The following is a 22,612-nucleotide window of genomic DNA, read 5'->3' as shown; positions in this document are numbered from 1 at the left end:
CACGACGTAGTGGACGCTGCCAGCTGGACCCACATCATGCTCAATGAATGACGTGGAATTCAATCACTAGATCTCAGCTCATGCATTCACCTACATCAGTTCTACACAGAAGTGGATCTGGTTTTACTTTTAATCAGAAAATTGACGGCGCTTGATATAGGCATTCTGTTTATTCATATAAATAAAAGGTAAGTGCCTGGTGTTAGTAATTGATATATGTATAACTAGTATCTGGCTAGTTTGCGACGTGTGCTAGCTAGCTGGCTAACTTTTCTCATCCAGATAGATGCATGCAGCTAGCTAACTGTCAAACATCTGAACCTTGGTATATACGAGTGTTTTTGCACTACTGATCTTTAAAGGCAATTGTTATCTACCTTATTTTATCGTGTGTAAACATTTCTGTGCTACTCCATTAGCTTCTACAACATGAGTAAAACTAAAGTTGAGAACCTTCGCGACAAGATTGAAGGGAATGAATTGGATCTTAGTCTGTGCAACCTTACAGATGTACCGGTCAAGGATCTTGTAAGTATAAATATGACCTACAACAGAAAAGTGCTCATGAGCTCATTTCTACAAGGAGAAATTAATCCTGTGACTTCATCAGTTCATTAAGTCTGATAAATTATTCCACTGATTACCTTTTCAGGCAGCAGTTCCCAAAGCAACTGTTTTGGACCTCTCCTGTAATAATCTCACAACACTTCCAGTAAGCATTTGCACTGACTACACTGTGCATACCTTGCATCGACTACACTGTGCTGTATGCCAGTAATTCTTTACTGCAAAATTAACTTGTTCTACCTAGCCTGAGTTCTGCACCTTGACTCATCTGGTGAAAGTTGACCTGAGCAAAAATCAGCTAGTCAGCCTACCAGAGGACATGGGGCAACTCAGCAGTCTTCAGCATCTCGATCTGTATAACAACAAGTTGACATCACTTCCCGTCAGCTTTGCACACCTTAGGGTCAGTTCAAGCACTCTAATCCCTTGAGCAGTACTGTGTCTGTACACCTCCATTAACACATACCTTTGATTTTTCAGCGATTTCTGTACTGTGTGGTCATGGTGATATTCTTGCAAATGTTAATGTTTTCAGAATCTCAGATGGCTGGACCTCAAAGACAACCCCCTGGAAGTGACGCTGGCCAAGGCTGCGGGAGACTGTCTGGATGAGAAGCAGTGCAGACAGTGTGCAGGAAGGGTGAGACGCTTACGCATTTCAGCACTGCAGATCTGTGCTGAGTGTGGTGATTTAAATGAGGATGTTGATTAACATTGCTAGTCAGTGATTGTATATCACTGAGTAGGAAACTAAAGTTACAATAATCAAAAATGCCAGTCATCCCAGCTGTTGTCCATCACTCTGCTCCAGGTTCTCCAACACATGAGAGGACTGCAGGAAGCAGCGGACCGGGAACGAGATCGACGGCTGCTGAAGGAGAAAGGTGGGGGTCACGTGACTGAAAACGTCTCACGGGTGCACCACACAAACTGGTGTGGAGCTAGAACGCGAGTTCGCCCGTGCGTGCGGGATCTGACGTCTTTTTTTTTCCCTGTACTGCAGAGCAGGAAAAGAAGAGGGAGGCGAAGCAGAGGGAGAGGGAGGCGCGGGAAAAAGAAGCCCAGAAGAAGAAAAAGGCAGAGGAAAAAGAGAAGAAGAGGAAGGAGTACCAGGCACAGATGGCCGCTCAGGCAGCGCAGGAGCAACAGAAGAAGAAGAAAGAAGAGAAGAAAAAGAAGGCCAGTCAAAACCAAGGTGTGATCATCTTTATAACCTAAATCTTTCATCCAAATGCATTCCTATTCAATGACGAGTGACATTAGAGATTTGGTAAGTGTGGCATTAGGCAAGACGTAAGTGGGTAAAATGGGGGGCATGTGCGCTTTCCCTTCCTGCAGATAAGAAGAAGGCCTCGGCGTGTGCGCCTCCGGCCAGGCGATCCCTGTGCTCTCGACTCCTGTCCCTGCTCCTCCGGCTCCTGCTCTTGCTCGCCCTCGGAACTGCAGGAGCGGTACTGGCCTGCCAGCTGACTGAGCTGAGGAAAGAAGCGGTGTGTGCGCCGGTTAATCTGTACGCTCACGAGGCACTGAGCTGGGCTCGAGACCTGGAGGTCGTGCAACATGTCATTCAGAAAATCTCTGACTTCCAAGCATGAGAATCTGGCTCCGCTTCGCCCCAGCTTCAGCCTGGAACGCAGAGCGCCATGACTAAGGCAGGCTTCTGGCTGATGTTCCCAAGGAGCAGATGCACCCATGTTTCTGTGCGTCTCTTTAAAACCACGGCATGGCTGGCCTCTGTAGGCTAATGGGTTGAGGTCTCCACTCTGTCTTGTGAGTCAAATTGCCAAAACAGAACAGGGTAAGTTTAGCAGTCATCAGGTCTAGGTGCCTACGTAGCTACTGAACAAACATTTGTCTTTGCTGCCCTGAAATGTGACCTTCGCCGCCTTATATAATGCTGCCCAACGTCTTATAATTAAAGAAAGAGCCGCCTCTAAATTTGAAGCATGCTTATATATTTATAGTCCTGTAGAAATCATCCTATGAATAAAGTCAGCAGCAAAGCTTGGCGAAGCCTGAAGAGGTCATGTGATCATGCAACATGCCCAAATCCATCTCCTGTCTATGGACACCACCCACCAGCTTAACTTACTGCAAATTAAGTGTACCATGCTTATTTCTAAATTTGTATTCATCGTGTGAAGTACACATTTGTGCAGTTATCTAAAATGAAATGTCAAATCGTCTTCCACAATACTGTACAACCAAACATGTATTTGTATACATTTGTAATTTTTTAATGAAACTTCTTTTGTTGTTCTGACAACAGTTCTTCCTTCAGGGAGTTTAATGGCATGAATAAGTGTGACTACTGACCATGCGAAGGACGTAATGCCATCATTGCTTGCATTAGTGCACAACGGACGAATATTTGATTCTGGATGAATTTCAGGGATCCTCCAATCAAAGTTGAATTAATAAATCCATTCTTGTGTAACATGGAGTTATTTAAAGCCAGAAAGTGTTAATGAAGAATATTATACATCAATACATGTACACAACACAGTGAATTAGTGGTTTACTTTTTCTTATGTTTGTAGCTCATTTGATTTTTTTTAACTAATGTCAATTTATTCATAATAAAATGGACAGTGCTTAACAATACATTTAAAATTTCAGTTAATGATCCACTGACCATTTTTTTTTTTTACATACTATCAGCTGCTTTTACAGCAAGTTAAAATCCTTTCCACTGCTTCCATCAGCTCATGTGCTTATGGGAGGGTTTGCCCCGTTCCTACAGTCCTGCACCTTCCCATATTCCCTCTCCTGCATGAAGTCCATATTGTCCACCAGATCGTTCTGTAACGCCTCGTTTACCGTCAATCCCAGAGTGACTTCCTGAAATACCTCACTGATGAAGAGCTGGTGAGGAAGAGGGGGCAGGAGAAAGGTCTTAGCAACTGCTCTTTTGTCACATAGTTATAATATTGTTAGTGTTCTACAATTTTGTACCTCATTAAAGTGTAATTTCTTGAACATTGCTATGCTGACTTTGTTTCCCAAACCAATCTTGACTTCGAATTTTCTGATTCCAAGTTTGTGTATCCCTGTTGAAGTTGAACATACAGTGAACATACAGTTGAAAGCACGAAACATCCGACTTTACATTTTTTATCTGTATCTTACCATAACTCATCATCATGCGTGTCACTTCTTTGCCAAGTCCTTTGCCTCTGTAGTTGGGCTCTGTCGGGAGGGGAGGGGGATACCCTACTTTAAATATTCAAAAGTCCTGCATGAATTAAATACCTCATATTATCATTCTAAAGCACACCTGCGATCATTATCTCCAGCTCTCCCAGAGAAGGGTCACTGGGGTCCGTCAAGAAGATGTTGACGTCTCCCACCATGCACCCTTCCTCTGGAACATTCGGATCGGCCCAACGCTGCTTGTCCAATATGATAAACGTGCATTCTGATGGGCAGACATTAAAGCTTACTCAATAGTGTAAATGACACGCTAAGAGATGTCTGATGAAACACTAAACCAGACGACACTAACAAGGTTTATGTGCGGAGTAATGAAGGAGGTCTCACTGTCATCGTCTTCTCTCCAGCTCCTCTGCATGTCATACTCCTGCTCGAGTGTCAAGGGCTCAGATGCGGTCAGCTTCTGCAGGTCCGGAGAAGCCATCCACTGGTGATATCTGAAATCATCAGCAAATCATTTCAGCTCGATGTGCAGTTGATCTAAAACGATCAAGGTTTTGTACGAATTAGGAGGCGTTTTGAGATACCTAGGAACATGATGAGCGTTGTACGGTACCAAAACAACATTCTTCCCTTCCAGCAGCGTGTCTTCATTTATTCTCATGGTTCTGAGCCTACACAATAAGGTGTGTGTCAGTGAAACAGAGCACTGATCAGCCCTGTGATGTTTGTGATGGCTGGTGGCGACACACAGCAGCTAGCTAGCTAGCCACACGTTTAGCCTACCTGGTGCAAACAGTAAGCGCAACCTTGTGTACGCGTTTTCTACTAATTACTCAAACACTCGTTCATGTCATGACGTTCAGCGCTCAACACACCGTACACCCAGTCTAAATGACACAAAAATGAACATATTTTGTTGTGACTACATTACAACTTTCCGTACGGTCGTCACACGCGCAATCTCGCATGACGTCATCAACGTGCGTGTAAAAGCCTCGCACTCCCGTTTTTTTTTTGCCACGCGCAGCGCAGCGTTTTATTCGGGCAGATAAGCACGTGCTGATTGGCCCGTGTAAGCATTCCGATGATCCGTCAGACTATGTTTATATAGATATCGCTGCTCTTCCTATGCATTCCTATAGAAATGTGGGATTTCTGCCATAAGTAGGATTTATTTCAAATAATTTGCAGCTGACAAAACCTTATCCATGTATGGCTTTTGGTAGTTCTGATTGGGGTAACCCGTGAGGAGCTCTAGTGATGGGCAACTGAGGCGTTTGGGGTTTCTTCACAACTGTGGAAGCATCGATTCCAAACAGTACCACCTAGTGTTTCCAGAAATTTGAGCTGCCATAGGTTCAAAACTGTGCAGCGCTGGGAACTATACAACACCGCTTTAATATTTCATTTAAAATATTTTGATGTTTAGTAATGTTTAGTCATTAAAGTTATGCAATCATTTGTTTAGAATATTTTCTCCATCTTAAAATAAAATGCTTCAAACCTTACTGGGAGGCAACGGGGTGACATGTTTTGAGACCTTAACACTTCCCCTTTTTACTTATACATTTACAATTCTGTAATACAAAGCTGTACGGGGATTTTATACCCACTTGCAAGCCGTGACCCATGAAAAGTCCACCCATCCAGTGTTTCAGGGATGTTTGAAGCTTTGACAACTTTGCTCCAAGCTTCAGTACACCATGTCGAATCACTGTGCTTGGCAACAGAGTCATGAACTTCGACCCTTCAGTATCTAACGGCCCATCAAAAGCTCAAACCAAACTTTGACATGCTTACAGACTAGGCACTAACCATTTGACATACTGTCCAAATCTGAGCTTGGTTTAAGCTCTATCACAGCTCACTTACTGGCATGAATGAGATTTCACATTATAACTTGAATAATTCAGTTGCTGTGCAATGTATTATTGTAATACAATACAGTTCAGTCATGTCACAATACATTTGTACTCACTGGAAAAAGTACAAACAAACGTTCCATTTCAAGCAACTTAAATACAGTATTACACAAGTGCAAGAACAGCAAAGTATGTCGTTCTGTTGAAATCAAAAACAGAGACTTAAAACACACTTGCAATTAGGTGACAAACGTTTCTTGAGTCACTGTCAATCCAACTACTGATATGGCCAACACTCCATTAAAGTTTTAACACAGCTGCCTGTGAAAAGGCCCTTCACCATTACAAGTGTAACAACAAGTGTACTTTAAAATGTCAGAACTATCACTTCTCACGGAGTCACGTTTGGCGGATAAACATGGCTGAAATATGGCATGACCTGTGCCCTGTATGTGGACGCCAATGCCTGGCCTTCTTTCCGATGGTTTTTGGTGGCCCGTCTGAGTATTTGTGTGCACACAAATCTATTTTTTGTCCTATAACTGTCGTTCCACAAAAGCTCCTTTATCAAAGTTTATCTCATGTTTCTCTGATTCTAAAGGGTACACTGCACTCATAGGCTGTTAAGCTCATCTGGGGCTCATTGAAGTTGAACAGATATGAAATGAGCAGTTCAGGCCCTTTCCTGGCTAGCCCACGTATCCGCCTGTACAACAAAACCACATTCCCTGCGTGAAACAGTGTGAAAGAGTGTGAAAGAGTGTGAAAGAGTGTGAACGTGTACTTGTTCCCTTTCATCACAATTCAATTTGACCATGTTGTCATTAAATAGATGCATTTTTAAAACACAAGTAATGAATAATAAAGTGGGATTAGTTCAATATTCCATATTTTTACAAGCACATTACTATATACAAGCAATAAACAAATATTACATTTACAAACACATGAGAAACTATTAACATACATTACAGACGTCCAGTGAGAACAGACTGAGGTACAACTATTTAGGCTGCCACTGGCTGCATAGAACGCCCTGTTACCTCCCCACTAAAGCCAACTTTTCCCACTGGACAAAACTATAATAAACAGAGACACCATTTTCTGACAGGGTGTGTAGTGTTGTAAAGGTTCTTAACAGTGTTCTGGAAGATTTCCTTGTGTGTATGTAGCCGTATGTGGAAGTCTTTCTGAGGGGGCGTGTCGGAGGGTCACACACTGGAGGGCACCAGGCTAGATGGAGGTGTGGGGCAGGCTGGGGTGAGCAGGCTAGGTGGAGGTGTGGGGCAGGCTGGGGTGTGGTCAGTCAGAGCAGCAGGATCCAGGCCATTTACCACTCTGCTGCGTACATCAAACACACAGTTCCACAGGTTAGAGGCTTTGCACTGATTAATACAACAGCTTCTAGCATACCGTTCTAGACATGACACGACAGTCATGCACCAGGAAGAAATAGTTTTTTTTTAAGTAGTATTCTATAATAACCAGGTTTTATTGTGTGACTATACATTTGTAAATGTGAAATTCATGCCAACTATGTAGCTTATTGTGCATCTATAAATGTGGTGTGCAAGGAACAGAACAGATACTGAGTGAGTTGATTTAGCCAACAGCAGGGGAAAAAAGAGTTCCAAGGAGCTCAAATATATTTGTACTACGTAGAGTGCGCATTTACATTTTCCCATAACTAATCAAGCCCGAAAATAGTTCTGCAGAAAAGTTTGCACCAGATGAGTAGTGTGAATTGAAAATGAGGCTGCGTCAAGTCTCATGATTGACAAACTAATACAGGACATTCAAAACTTTTACACTAGCAACATTTTACAGGTGTCAGTACGAGGAAAATCAATTAACCATCAGCTGCCAGTTATCATTAGAAATACCCACAGCCACACATACATCCTGCCTTCCACAGGCACTAGAACTGAATTACACTCTCAATTTGCAACCTGAAAACCGGCTGAAACTAATTTTAAGTAAAAGAGAAAAAAAAAAAAAAGTTAAAACGTTTTTAGTTTCTAGTCGCTTCAGCCAGCTGCTATTGGCATATTTTTTCCCCTCCATCTCCCAGTGTTAATAGCCAGAGCTGACAAAAGCTGCAAGAACAAGTCAACCTACTGGAGCTGCATCTCCTGACTGGGTCCTTCTCCATGTTCTACATGAGCAGTGCAGCAGGGGAGCGCCGCACAGACCCCCAGGATGCCCTGCATGCTCCCCACACCCCCCAGATGCAGCATGCACTGGTGACAAGGATCCGCTAACCACAGCCACCCTTGTTCTTGGCCTCCCTGTAGTGCTGCGATGAAGTTGTAAGCTGAACGGCCTCCAGACAGGCAGATAATGAGAGGAACTAGTGGCTCAGTGTAAGGTTGAGTGTAAACTGCTTAAGGTCCCCTCTTGTTAACACTCCGTCACGTCTGATCTCCTCTAAATGTGTCAATGCAGCTTTTCTCCTTGTGAAAAGGCCATGCAGCAATTAAAGGCGTTACAAAGTGGTTAAAAACATGGTTGCAGGACTGCACCTTCATGCGAAAGATCTGAACCACCACCAAGCAGTTAATGCAGATGATATTACAGAGTCCTACAGGATCAGAAAAGCGTATTCTAAATGGGTTAAAGGGAGTTTATTAACCAGCATGCAAGGTCCCCTCATACAGCTTCTACTAAACTCATTTACCCATAGAAACGCAGGGAAAATGACTCTCTCTCTTCTGCTGGGAAAAAAACACAGAGGGTCAGGGTCTGAGGAGGAGGGTGCAGGGCGTTCACTTAGAACCACCCAGTAACTGTACAGATGTAACTAACAGGCTACCACATCCTGTACAGACAACTGTGAATTGTAGGGTTGCAACGGTATGAGATTTTCACGGTATGATAACCGTCTCAGAAAATACCGCGGTATCACGGTTATCACGGTATCACAGTTAGTTTGTATATTATTAAAAGATACACTGACCCTTAAAGAAATTACAAGTTTTTTTGTTCAATTAACTATTTATTGTAGAAACCTGGAACTATTGTAGCTATACAAAAAGTCTCCTTTAAAAAAAAAAAAAAAGCTGTAAACATGTTTATATAAATACTGCAAAATTAGAGAAACCTAAATCATGTATTTCAGTACAATTATTTAAGTTTAAATTATTTAGTATCTGATAAACTCAGCCTGGGTCAGTGTCTGATCAACAACTGTTGTAAACGTCCGTTGTACTGCCAAGTTAGAATATAACCAGATACTGCAGAAAGAGAGGATTTATTTCTGACATGACTGTCACAATAGAGATTTCTATTTTAAGGCGTTCACACCGAGTCTGGTTTTAACATATGAAAAACAGACACGTTAGAATTTGAAAATGAACGCATGTAAATTAATGGCGTCTTTTACATCCAGTGAAAGCAAGGACCATAAAAAGCTAGAATTATACTTTCACTAGTGACCGTAGCGCGCGACTCGGCACAGTTCTTTTGTCTTACGTTAACAAATACGAGCCTCTTGTAATTCCCGGACGAAAAATGAGAGAACGTGAAGACGTTAAGATTGGTCGTTTTGAAAATAAACAACCATTAAATAATGTGATGAAAAAGCTAATCATTTCGAGTATATGTATAAATATTTAACTTAAGTGTTGGGAAATATTGAAACGGACCTTTAAAGTTACGTACAAGTGATTTAATTCCACCTTATAAAGGTGTATGAACCCTGCAAACATGACTTTGTTCATTGCGCTGAGGCGCGGCGCGCATAGTGCACGACCTCGCGAATCGACAGCGCGCGAGACCCTCGCGCACGGGTGGAGCCAACGTCATTTTCGCCGCTGATTTTAGTTTAGCTTTTTTTTTTTTTTTTTTTAACATTTGTTAAGTCTGATGCACTTTCTGTCATTCTCACCGCTGTGTGCTGAGTAGCTGAACCGGAGCGGAGTTGCGCATGCGCGGGTCAGTTTCTCCGCTGGCTTGCTTTTTACCGGTAATAAGCAGACGCACACGGTATGATAACCGTGCATTTTAATACCGTGGTATACCGTGAAACCGGTTACCGCTGCAACCCTAGTGAATTGTAATGGACATACAGCTCCCTCCTCTGTTGTAGTCAGAGGTTCTCTGACTGATAGTAGCACTTTCCACTGTTATACAGGTTTTTATTAGATCACTACTTTCTGATCACTGCAATGCACTTTTGTCAGTGTCATATATTCTGGTACAGTGTCTCATTTGACTTCTAGGTATCACAGCCAGAAGAATACACAACTAACTTCTTGTTACACATGAATTTTTAGTCTGTCACTACATCTGACTATATAAGATAACCAGACACTGCTGCAAGCCATCTATGGAATTCTCGTTTATTATCAGAAATGGCATTAGAAGCCATGTTGCATCCTAAATGGAAACGTATAAAGTAAACTAAAAACAAGCATGTCCTTTAGACTATATAAGATAATCAGCGTGCTTTAGAGTACATAAGGGAATCGGTGGCCTTTAGACTATATAAGGTGATTCTGATGCACTATGCTGTTACCTGCTCCACCTCTAGGTAACTCCCATCTGATCATGGGGCTGCTGGTACCGTGTGTGGAGGTGCAGGTGTGAAGGATGGAGGGAGATACTCACGCCTTGTCAAAGTAGGACATGTGCAGCGAGGGAGAACACGGATTCATCCCCCCGTTTATCACGTTTCCATTGGCATTCATCACATAGTTCTTTCTAGCAGCCTGGTCCTTAGCAAAATTTCTACAGGCTGCAAGTTTAGACTCTAAAGCCTGCCAAAAAAACAAAAATCAATAAACAACATTCCTAATGAATACCGTATACTGTACAGTATATATGGTATGTAATAGAATTCATTGGAATGACAAGTGTTAATATTTGTGGCCTATCAAACTTACTAATATCAAATTTGATAATGACAACAGTACTTGGACACACTGTGTTCAAGCATCACTTGTTTCATTCATTGCTTGTTTACATTCTGACAGAAAAGGCAAAGTGGGTTTTTATGCCTTTCCTGGTTTATTTTGGCGGTGGCATTTCAGGTTCAAGCAGCACTCACCCCGACTTTACGTAGCAAATCCCCCACAATATTGAGAGCTGATATTCTAGCAGCAGGAGTGAGGGCTGAATTATTACACCCATCCGTCAACACTGCAGAAGAAAAACAAACCTGTCAGGAGCAGCCTCCTACACTCAGTGAAATAACCAAACCATTATTATTATTAATATTAATAATAATGATGATATTAACAACAAAATATTATTGACATTTATTAATTGAATATGTACAATAAATATTATATATTTATACTAATTATATATTATATACTAATTTATTAGGTAAAAATATAATTTATAATTTTTTTTATTAACTATTTCATTTTTCTAAAAAGAACATTCAGAAGCACTACTTCAGAAGTTATTATATGCTTCTTCAAACTATTAATAATAATTAATATTAATAAGGTTTCATAGGTTATACAATTAAAATACAATATGTGTTGCACCAAAACATGTTTAATACACACATACACACACCCCTTTCTAGTTGTTTTGACTTATTTATATATATTTTCTATTATATTTGTTGGCCCCCGACTCTGAGTGGTATTGGCCTGTATGTGGAGTTGTCCAGGCTCTGGCTGAGTGGTGTTGTACCTTTCTGACCAGTGAAGGCGTTGTCCAGGCTCTGGCTGAGTGGTGTTGTACCTTTCTGACCAGTGAAGGCATTATCCAGGCTCTGGCTGAGTGGTGTTGTACCTTTCTGACCAGTGAAGGCGTTGTCCAGGCTCTGGCTGAGCGGTGTTGAACTTTTCTGACCAGTGAAGGCGTTGTCCAGGCTCTGGCTGAGCGGTGTTGAACTTTTCTGACCAGTGAAGGCGTTGTCCAGGCTCTGGCCGAGTGGTGTTGTAGGCAGCGAGAGAGAAGCTTGCACAGCAGAGTCTGTTTTCTCATTGTCTGGAGTTGGAGAACTGGGTGCAGACATCCTTGTTAAATCAGGCTGCCTCTCACGAACAGCCAGCTCCTGCCGCAAGTCTTAACACACACACACACACACACACACACACACACACACACACACACACACACACACACACACACACACACACACACACACACACACACACACACACACACACACACACACACACACACACACAATGTACATTACATATGCAAAAAATAACTTACCTTCCCTTTAAGCAACTTGAGTTAGACTTAAAGAAGTTAGATTGAGAGAGACAGTTCACTAGTTAAGACAGGGTTAAAGAGAGAGACAGTTCATTAATTTGACAGAGTAAGAGAGAGACAGTTCATAGACAGGAAGACCAGCAGCCACTATGGTGGTTGATGAATGAGAGAAGTCACTTGGCACCTCTGGCCTCATCCTTTAATCTCTGCACAGATACCAGGAGAGATTCTTTTTCATCCAGCTCACTCTCCAGAAAGGCATTCCTCTCTATGGCCTGGTTCAGTCTCTGCTCAAAGTCCTCCAGAGAGGTAATTGTAGCTCTGCAAGGAACAAAAATCACAGGGATTTTAATACAAGAATTATAATGGTGTAAAGCTGCCTAAACCATAACTCAGATCGACCACAAGACAATCTGAAATAAACACCGAGGTTATTTAGGGCATCAGTTCAAATTAAAGGGATACAGCGATTTAGTTTCTGATTTTCATGACCGGCAGAGCAGCTATTTGACTGAATCAGCTGTTGGCAACTGAACTTGACCAAAATCCCAATATTCTCAACATCTCCAGGGGCACTGCACAAAGTTCGAGCTCAGCATCACCAGAGGCACTGCACAAAGGTCGAGCTCAGCATCACCAGAGGCACTGCACAAAGGTCGAGCTCAGCATCACCAGAGGCACTGCACAGAGTGCACACGGTCGCTAAACACACAGTTGCTATTGAAATATTCGCTTGTTCAGCGTGACCAACACTTCATTTTCAATTACCGAAACTAACAGAGACACACGGGAACGCTGTCGAGACAGGACACCCGCCACAATAATGCAGACACATGAGAACACTGTCGAGACAGCTACAATAGTGCTGCTCCACACCCCACAAACGAATATTCGTTTTCAAAATACATTGTCTTTTTTGTTGTTTTTTTAATCATTTGATTATATAATCACATTTTGAATATTCATTGACAGCGGTTCTCAACAATCTCTGACCCCCAATGTCTTTTGATCTGTATAAAACCCATAGTGCTTTTTTCTAGGGGAAAAGTCGAGATTATGCAGAACACTAATTTCCAATAAAAATTATGTACTTTTCCGAAACACAGGAATCAGTAAAGATTACAGACATGTGCAACTGCTCATGCAACAGAAGAAGGCGACATTGTAATGACCTCTGACCTCTTGGCTCTCTCCAGGTCGTCGTTGGCCTGCTCCAGCTCTCTGACGTATCTGAGCAGCTGCTCCTTGATGCTCCGTGTCTGGCCCAGGTCGTCCTCCAGAATGGAGATCTGCTTGTAGCTCTGTGCATACTGCTGCTCCAGCTTCTCCTGAAGGCACACACAGAAGGGGACACGCGTGATTTCTTTTCCAGGATGCTGTGTACATGCTCTGTCTGGGAGACGCAATATTTACTACTTTCTCAGACTCATGTTTAATTACCTAAATCCTACATGCACACAAATTCATGTTGAACATTGTCCTTCCTTGGCTAAGAATAAAAAAGCTAGGACTGGATATTCACATTTAAAACCATTTTGTGCCCTTGGAAAAAGAAAAAAAAAATGATTGTGCTTCCTGCAAAAACAAACAACATTGTATTTTTTGCATGATGAATCCAAATATGTCTTCAGAATTTTTAAATTTGTGATCCAGTACGTTACATCATTAAGCATAGCGTGGAAAAGCAGCACCAAGGGAAGCAGATCTCTGTGTTGACTGCTGGACACTGGAGAGAGATGTTCCTGAGGCCAAATACTTCCTGAGGCACACTTATTATACTGTATTTTAGAAGTACACCTGTACACGTGATAAGTGTCATAACATCTCTATTTATGAATTAGTAATAAATAGGGGTGTGACGAGATCTCGTGAGATGTAACTTGGCAAGATTTCTCGTCACGTTAAAAATCTGTCTCGCGAGATTTGTGATCCAGCAAGCAGCCAGAATGACGTCAGAAAATACAGGTATTACTATTGAAGATGCCCCCGCCACTCTCAAATCGTTTGTTTGGCAGCATTTTAGGTATCCGGCGGAAATGATAAATGGCAAGAGAGTGACTGATAAGACACGGACCATATGCAAACATTGTATTAAAACAATGCTGTACAGTACTCAAATCAACATATCTCTTGAACAGGTAGCAGGGACAAAAAGGCGCTTTGGCAAGTTGAGACAGCGAAGGATATTGGGAGCAGTGTGGACATGCTGATATTCTTAAAAATTAACATGGCAGTGTAGTTGCAGCAAATTCAGTGACATACTTGGTCAGGCTCTGTTTGCACCATTTTGCACTCTGTATTGACAGAGAAGACCTTTTTTTGCACATAATACAGTGAGTCCCCGCTTAACGACGAGTCTGGTTAACGACGGACCGGAGTTACGACCAGAGACCATATATATAAAACTGCTTTCCGACGGACTTTTCAGTCTCTAACCTCGTCATTAAGCGGAGACTCACTGTGATATTGTTTGCGCTTGAAAAAAGGAGAAATATTAAATTTTATTTATTTTATTTTACCTTTTATGAAATTTTTTTTTTTTCAATTTGTAGCGGAAGAAGTTTATTAAAAGTTCATGCTTACAACTTGCATGTTAAGAGTTATAATAAAACATTTCAAAATGCATGTGCAACTCGGTTAAATAAAAGTCTGTTGTCCAGTCATATAATTTGTCATTTTAGTGTTTTTAAAATCTCGGCTCGTTCTCGTGAACCCAATATCGTGTCTCGTCTCGTCTCGTGAGCCGAGTGTATCGTCACACCCCTAGTAATAAATAATTCATGTAAAATGTTACCAATGTCATTGGTGTCACATATAGAAAAAATCTAACATCAGATACATATTTAGTCTAAAATTACTATAAAGGCCCACCTTCTTTAGTTTGGGAAGCAAGCAAGCAAGCAAAAAAATTAAAAAATAAAAAAGTAAAATTTTTGTTGCCCTGGTGATCAGATAATTTAATTGCCATGTATATTAATGCCTGAAGGTTCGTGAACACTTTAGAAATTTCAATATTTCTGCATAAATTTGACCTGAAACGTCATCAAGTAAGACAACGACCTTAAGCACACAGGACACTTTACCAAATAAACGTAGAGGGGAGTGTTCATTCCAAATAAAGGTATTTGGTAAAATCTAGGTAAAAGTTATGTAGAAATATAAAAACTTCTAAAGGCTTCACAAACTTCAAACATCACTGTACAGTGATTTACAGTGCACATTCCTGAACTGTATATTTAAAAGGTCTACATATTATCTGTAATTATGATTAGGCAAGATTATCATTGTCATTTTGCATCCAGACTTGCCACTGATTGATTCTGCTTCAGTCAGCTTTGTCACTACAGTAGCTTGTTCAGTCAGGCTTTTCTCATAACTACAACAACCCTACAAGACGGCTTCAGCTATAGAAATCACACACAATGGAAACAAAGGTATCTCTGATTTCTCACGTGTACATAACAGAACACAGCTGAGCATGTAATGTGTCAAAGGAAAGCGTGCAGTGGGAACTGCATAGAGAGATCTCACATGAAAGTGCCATATACTCTTCAAACAGTCACCTGAAAATCAAGGTGAAAACGTGAGTGCTGAAACGTGAATGATTGAGTAAGATAGGGGAGTGTTAGCAGAGCTGTTCTGGTACAGGTGCACGTGCCTTCACACATTCACACAAGTGTAATGTTTCACACAAGTGTAAAGCTATAGATGCAAATATAAACAAATTGTGCTGTTTTTAAAATATGAAGCAAAACATGGCCTTAAAAATGTATGTCCTGACCCCGTCTATGGGGGCGGATAATAAGCCTGGCTTCAGCAAGTCTACAGGCCAGGTCCATTTCTGTCACCTTCAACGTGTCGAGTTCGTGCTGCAGTCTCTGGTTGTCTGCCTGCAGGTCTCTGAGGCGGTGTTCTGCCTGGCCCAGCTGGGTCTCCAACTCGGCCTCCAGCTCACGACTGCCCTCCTGAAACTCCAGGAGCTCCTCCTGTGCCTCCTTACAGCTGAACGAATCATACACACACGCAGGAACACACAAGAAAAACACTCTCTTTATACTCTTTAGATGAACCGAATTTGATCTGTCGTCATTTGACAGGCTGATAATAGGGAAGTAAGGCAGGGCACGTTAGCGTGGGAATATCGTTACATTCTTCCTGAATATACTCCAGCATTGCAGTTGATTCTTTTCTCACTGCTTGTTCAGAATATTTAAACATTTTAGCCTTTTCCTGAAAGACAATTTCCTGAAGTTACACTGCATATTGAATGAAGTTGACACACTGATTAAATATAGTCCTGGTCTTTGACACAACACATTTATTCAAATCTACTATCTACTGTCAAACAGAAAAAACAAACTATTATAGTGTTTCTGTATAACCGGTCATAGTATTACTCCAAAATATAATCCAGGATGTCTGTGGCCAGTGAACTAAAGCCTTATTCTATACTCAGAAAAGCCCATAGCCGATACAGGTCTACTGAAGATTAAACCTGATACCTAATCAATGCTACCTGTGCCTAATATATTCAATTCTAGGAAAAAATTATTACTTTCACACCAAGGCCATTCTGTTTGTTCTATTTAATTGTACACTCCCAGTGCTCATGCATTCTATGAGCACTGAATAAGAGAACATATCCAGTACTGTGCTCAGGATAGGACTGGTTACTGCAGGAAGGGCAACTCTTCAGAGTCGTTTACGTAATCACCCAGTATCATGAGTCAACCATAACAAAAACACCTTCTCACATTATTAACAGATGAGAGAGAGGACAGGGTGGGATGATGTCATTATCAGAAATACTTTATTGAGCCCCGGGGGGGGGTTTCATTCTTCATCTTAAGAGAACACCCAGTAAAGCTCGGTCAGCACGATCAGTTAACATCTGTGACTCATTTTTGCACCCTTTTTGGTCTCTAAAAGGCCGTGCGGAGAAGGATGGTGTGTAAAGGAAGCCCCAGTCACGTGTCCCAGAGACCAGAAAAGCCTCCGTGCAACATATCTAATAAAGAGCCACAAGCCATTAGCAAACAAGAGGCAGGTTGCCAACCCTAATAAAGCACTGCCAAGCCCACTATCAAAACCACTCTGCGAAATTCAAATTCCTGGCTAACCAAAAATGTCTTCGTCTATATAGCTAAAGTCTCCTTTGGCACTAATAGTATATCTCAATTAAATAATCAGGAACAGATCTGATTCATAGTGCTAAGCTTGTGCTCAGATCATGCTGTTCTATAAACATGTGTGGCTGTAAACCTCTGGCATGCTCAGGGCTTCTTATGTAACCCAGGTGTAAGTTTAGGCTAGTGTACTGCACAACTAAATATGCACTGTAGCAATTGCAGCTCATCACCTCAATGGCAAGGCATGTGTAATTCAGGCTAGTATGAATACAGTCCTCCAGCATAGAATACAGAAGCAATACTATGAAATGTCTTTTCCCATGTAACAAATGCACAATCTATTCCTAATTTCAGCCAAAGTGCAGCCAATGACTACTCTATAAAAAAAGTACATATCTTACAACAAAAACCTATTAAAGGAAGCTGCCAGTAGTGGATTGTATAAAACATATAACAGGTTAGCATGTTGCAGTCATAAGACATTCTTCTGAGCATAGCATAAGGATCAGCTTTATATTGGAATTAATTGTTACCACTCTAAATCTATACTTCATCTGAAGCCCAGAAACAACCATTTCATGGGTCTGAAATGTCCACACTATCCTATGCAAGTCGTGTTCAAAGTCTTCGATGCACACTGTGCTTTAACACTAAGGTTTCAAACCAAGTATTGCTGGTTGAGCTCTGGACAGTCATCATGTGACACTAAAATGACTCCATTCTCTCAAGGTAACTTCTTTTGTTGCTGTAAAATCACATAACTGGCCCCATTATTTTTGTTTTCTTCCCAGCATTCTGAAGTCTTTGAGTCTAAAAACGTGTAATGTCAAGATGCTAAGGGTGTGACAGAACTCTCTTGTGTGATTAGCTAAAATTGCATGACCTGTGGCATCATGTCTTTGTGGCCCACCTTTTCTGGTGCTTAAGACAAAGTGCTTTCCAGAAGTCAATTTCCTCATCTTTGGAGGAGAATTTGGGTATCGCATTTGCATCCATGGCAGATAAACCTGCGAGAAGATTATAATTGGGTTAATAATGATCACAATTATGGAAACTTTTTTTTTTCCATTTGGGCTACAAGTTAATATAACATACTACCAGTCCTCTACCACAATCACAATCACGTTGTACCACTGAGTCATTTAATGGTCAGCTTACATCTGCACTGCAGTGCAAGTCTCTGCTAAATCAATAGGACCAAACATGACCCCCGTACAACCATGCTGTATTAAACTGTGTCTCTACATGCACACATGACCCTTCAACTATAGATCAACCAGATGTACAACTTTTTACAATTCCATATAATTTCTGTGCAAGTATTAAGCATCCGTCTGGATGTGCACTCATCAGGACACATTTACTGGAGCAGTACATCAGAATCATCTAGACTGTACAATATGTGGGTAATACAGATCAGCAAACCTATGGTCATATCTTTACTCCTGACCCTGAGAAAATAAACCCCAACACACTAACAGGATTAGTGCTATTTTTCATCCACAAATTAATCCTGTAGTGTAGGACTACTACTAACACAATGTCCAGCAGCAACAATAACATAATAATAATAATAACATAACATAATAATAATAACTTATAAGAACTAAGGCTAGCTACAATTTAAAATCATAATTTTAGGTCTTGGACATACTTGCATGCTAGCTAGCCTACGCCTGAAATCCAAGGAAAGTAGAGCAAGCTAGTTATATAGGTAACGTTATTTTATAATCAGTACTGATAGTCTACCCATTTCATTAACACCTTCAGTTATGAAGCAGAACAACTAAATAGGAATTGTCATCAGCAAACAGACTATATGTGTTCAGCTAAGTATATTTTCCCAGATCTGACTGGGGCGTGTGATTACACAGTGGTAACTTAGCTAGCTGTGGACAGATACCCAACTACCCAGCTACACTAGCTAGGGTCAGAAACAGCTCGAATTGAAACACTACAAATACGACAGTTATAACCTAGCTAGCAATGCTAACCGCGCTCATCTTAACTGAGGCGTTTAAAACCACAACCAGTGGATGGTGTTGAACCGTGTTGTCCTCGTCCCTCACTTCTTCTTCACAGCTACCGTCGCTAGCTAGCTGGCTGGACAACAACAAATGTTGACCGTCGGTTATCAAGCGACATGTCCCGAAAGACACACTGTTGGTCAAACGTACCTTGGCATGTCCAGCTTCTGCCTTTATCCGGGACGCCGTGTGTCCGAGAGCAGCCCGGAGCAGCAGCGCCTTTCTGGGGTAGTGCTCGCTGCCTGCTCAAATCAGAGCCAGCCTGCCGTCAAAAATCTCCAGAGATAACTATGTGATATTCCTCAGTGAAGTAGTGCAAACGAGCTGTCTTTTAATTCTTTACATTTCCCCTCCTACTCCTAAATATACTTTAAAATAGTCGAGTAGTGCTTATTGTCGTTGTAAATAACGATTTTAAGATTTCAAACTTCTTGAAGAATACTGTTAGTGAGTCGCCCCTTGTTGCCTGAACCGACAACTCCTAACATTATTTGGATTGTAGATGGAGATGTAAGTGCCCAAGCACTGCTGAACGGTTATTGTAGTTTCTCGGGTATTTATTTCTCTAAACCAGAACGAAATGGGTGAATGAGACCATAAGGCCCAGGAAGGCCAAACTTGGCAGAAAGCTGTGTACATACGGTATACAGTTATCTGCGAACCACCGTGGCCCAATACAAGCGCCCTCAGTGGCCCGAAGAGGGCGCTGCGTTAAACCCTTAGCCCATAATTTTTGTAAACTAAAATGCTTTATTTTGTGAATCCTGGGCTCCTGGATATTGCTGAGATGCAAAACACCAAAACAAAGCACAAATGATGATGTAAATGCATCAGTAGAGAGTGCTATCACAGCCATACTGTGCAACAGCAAGGTGCAAAGACAAGCTAAAATGTACAGTACTTGGGCCATGTAGATAGGTGAATACAGAAATGCCAAGTCACCTCCACAGTCGATGTTAAATGTGTGTACAAGTATGATTTCAGTTGTTCCTTCAAATAATTAGCATTGCCCATGTAGGTGATACTATAAATAGATTTCCTCGCCACATTAGAATTTTGTTTTCCCTACATTTAAAATTGTAGGGACGATATTTTCTATATACCAGAACACATTTATGAAAAAAATAGGAACTAATTGAAAAGATATATAAATATGCAAACGAGAACAGTTCTTGGTTTTGGAAAAAAACACCATTACATTGTTTTCCTACCCCGAGTGAATGATTCGTTTATCACCACATAAATGACTGGTCTGGGGAAATGGAACCTTTCATTACATTTAAGTCTTTGATCATATTTTCTAGTACCATAGTGATAATTATCAAGTAAAGCCATAGTAAATAGTGAGTAATGACAAAAGGAGTCACACCACACAAATAGTTGTTATTGGTACTACAGAGAGAGAGAAAGAGAGAAAGATATATGTATAGAGGTAGAGTGATACACACACGCACAGACACACACACATATATATATATATATATATATATATATATATATATATATATATATATATATATATAGAGAGAGAGAGAGAGAGAGAGAGAGAGAGAGAGACAGAGAGAGAGAGAGAGAGAGACAGAGAGAGAGAGAGAGAGAAAGAGATAGAGATATATACAGAGAGATAGAGAAAGAGTATTTTTTAAACATCTTAGCCTTTATGTATCATAGTGTGCCAGGCACCCACCCACCCAGTCTGAAGGGCACGCCCACTGACACCCCCCCCCCCCCCCCCCCACACGCACACATACAAACACACACACACACACACACACACACATACACACACACACACATACAAACACACACCCACACACACACCCACACACACACACACACACACACACACACACACACACACACACACACACACACACACACACACACACACACACACACACCATTTGCTCAATCCCCTGATTACTAATCTCGAGTGCCTGGGCCTTGTTGGTTTCTTTCGTCCTCTCCATTATTCAGCACCATAGATACTCTCGTGCAGTTTGCTTGGCCGTACAGTGCCAGAGATGATGCATCATTGTAGGTTCTCGCTCCCCTGTGTCTCCTCTGCGTCTCCTACGCACTTCGACTCATTTCTGCCTGTGTGTTTTCTCTTAGTCTGCTCCTTACTGTGCACATTTGTTTCTTTATATTAATAATGGAGAATAAAGAGGCTGCTTGACTGAGCTCTCCCTTGACTGAGATCTCCCTCCCTCTGAAGACGCTGAAGAGGTGAACACAGTGGGAACTGTGTGTGTGTGTGTGTGTGTGTGTGTGTGTGGTAGAGATGTAGGGAAGTGGTGGAATCAGTTCATAACAGAAAAAGTAAATGTCTAAGTCATTACCTTCATTCCCATTCCACGGGGTTCCATAGTTGTGAGAATGTAGAGCAGTTCTTCTTGTTTGAGTTGATTTGCTCCCATAGCAACAACTAGAAATACAAACAAATATTCCATTAATGCATATACAATGTCCAATGTGGCAATGCTTTGCCACTGGAAATGACAAATCCTTAAACCATACAGTCCAAAGGTGTTCAACAAACCATTCAGCAAGTTGTATCTTGATTTCTCCAATGTAAATACAGTAATGTAATTGCCAGTAATACAGCAGACAGTTCCTGGAGTAACATATGAAGAGGAAATGGGAATTGAACCTTTTGTGCTAATTATTTTAGAGTCCATGTTAATATATGTGCATGTAGCACATCTAGAGCGGTTGGAGGTTACAGTGACTCTACTAGTGACAAAATGCAAATGCTCTTCAGACTGAGAGCTCAGAGCCTTGCAGGCTTTTGAATGTGAAGAGATGTACTGGAGTTAGTAAAGAGAACCTGTACATTTATAATAGATTGTGTTATTTAAACAAGAATTTCCAGACTTAATTGAAACATCCAAAAAAATGAATCCTCAGGCCAAGATGTGCATGTGTATTCCATGGGTGTGTCACGCTTCCTGAACTGCACTCTCTTCCCTAGAATCCACCTGTGAGCAGCTCTCCCATCAGTCAGTGGAGATCCTCCAACCGACACGCGCTCGCCAGATCCACCTCTCGTGATTACTGTTCCATGTCACTTGTTCCTCATGTGTTCCCTCTGTTTAAACCTGTTTGTGTCCCTCTTGTTTTGTGTAGCACTGCCATGATTACTGCAGGTGTACTGTGTTTTTTTCAGTTTGGCTTGCTGGTTATTAATGTTCAACCCTTGCTTGGTGTGATTCATTTACCCCTGTGTCTGCCCTTCATTCTGTGGTTGCCTCCTCCCTGGTTTCTCATCTCTGCCTCGCTAACAACTCTGACTCTGAATTTTCCAGGTGCAAATACCTGGCGAATGTCTGTGAGTGTCTGGCTCTGTGTCTGTTCATTACAGGGTGGAACGTGGTGGAAAAAGAAAAACAAACTACCAAGTGGAGGTCTTCAAAGTGCCTGTAACAAAAATATTATCAATGTATCTGAGAAATACTAAAAGTACTAGTCCAGTATATTGTTTTAAAAATGTTCCTCAACAAACCCAACAAAGAGGCTTGCACAGGATGATCTCATGTTGGGAACCACAGTAATGCCTCTTAGTTCTGAGTAGTACTGCAGCAAGTTAGAGATGAGTCAGTTCAGAGTTCATAGATATTCTGACAGTCTTGCGTAAACATCTGTGGGAGGGTTCTTCTCAGATCAACAGCTCTCAGACCATCTTCATTAG

General features: G+C 41.4%; 2 protein-coding genes across 10 annotated transcripts; one reads left to right on the top strand and one right to left on the bottom strand.

Moving 5' to 3' along the window:
- lrrc59 (leucine rich repeat containing 59) lies at positions 1-3,546 on the top strand. Its single transcript, XM_076999755.1, has 8 exons — positions 1-188; positions 420-528; positions 653-712; positions 812-970; positions 1,103-1,207; positions 1,379-1,451; positions 1,571-1,762; positions 1,906-3,546. Exons 2-8 carry the CDS (start codon positions 430-432, stop codon positions 2,160-2,162), a joined length of 945 nt encoding a protein of 314 aa, XP_076855870.1. The 5' UTR covers positions 1-188; positions 420-429; the 3' UTR covers positions 2,163-3,546.
- ndel1a (nudE neurodevelopment protein 1-like 1a) lies at positions 3,274-21,742 on the bottom strand. 9 transcript variants are annotated; one of them, XM_076999748.1, is made up of 11 exons: positions 21,464-21,742; positions 21,264-21,349; positions 19,072-19,163; positions 17,805-17,901; positions 15,614-15,767; positions 12,945-13,093; positions 11,950-12,086; positions 11,232-11,609; positions 10,633-10,724; positions 10,194-10,342; positions 5,632-8,296 (listed from the first exon to the last, which is right to left on the bottom strand). In XM_076999748.1, exons 4-11 carry the CDS (start codon positions 17,888-17,890, stop codon positions 8,167-8,169), a joined length of 1,275 nt encoding a protein of 424 aa, XP_076855863.1. In that variant the 5' UTR covers positions 17,891-17,901; positions 19,072-19,163; positions 21,264-21,349; positions 21,464-21,742; the 3' UTR covers positions 5,632-8,166. The 9 variants fall into 9 exon arrangements, with proteins under 9 accessions (XP_076855868.1, XP_076855869.1, XP_076855863.1 ...); XM_076999751.1 differs by lacking the exons at positions 21,264-21,349; positions 21,464-21,742 and having other exon boundaries at positions 5,632-6,923; positions 8,263-8,296; positions 19,072-19,645; XM_076999750.1 differs by lacking the exons at positions 21,264-21,349; positions 21,464-21,742 and having other exon boundaries at positions 5,632-6,926; positions 8,263-8,296; positions 19,072-19,642.
- Between the last annotated feature and the right edge of the window lie 870 nt (positions 21,743-22,612).

Source organism: Brachyhypopomus gauderio, chromosome 3, assembly GCF_052324685.1.
Source record: "Brachyhypopomus gauderio isolate BG-103 chromosome 3, BGAUD_0.2, whole genome shotgun sequence".
NCBI lineage: Eukaryota > Metazoa > Chordata > Actinopteri > Gymnotiformes > Hypopomidae > Brachyhypopomus > Brachyhypopomus gauderio.
Note: the sequence above shows the minus strand (reverse complement) of the source record. Positions and strands in the feature narration are given on the sequence as shown.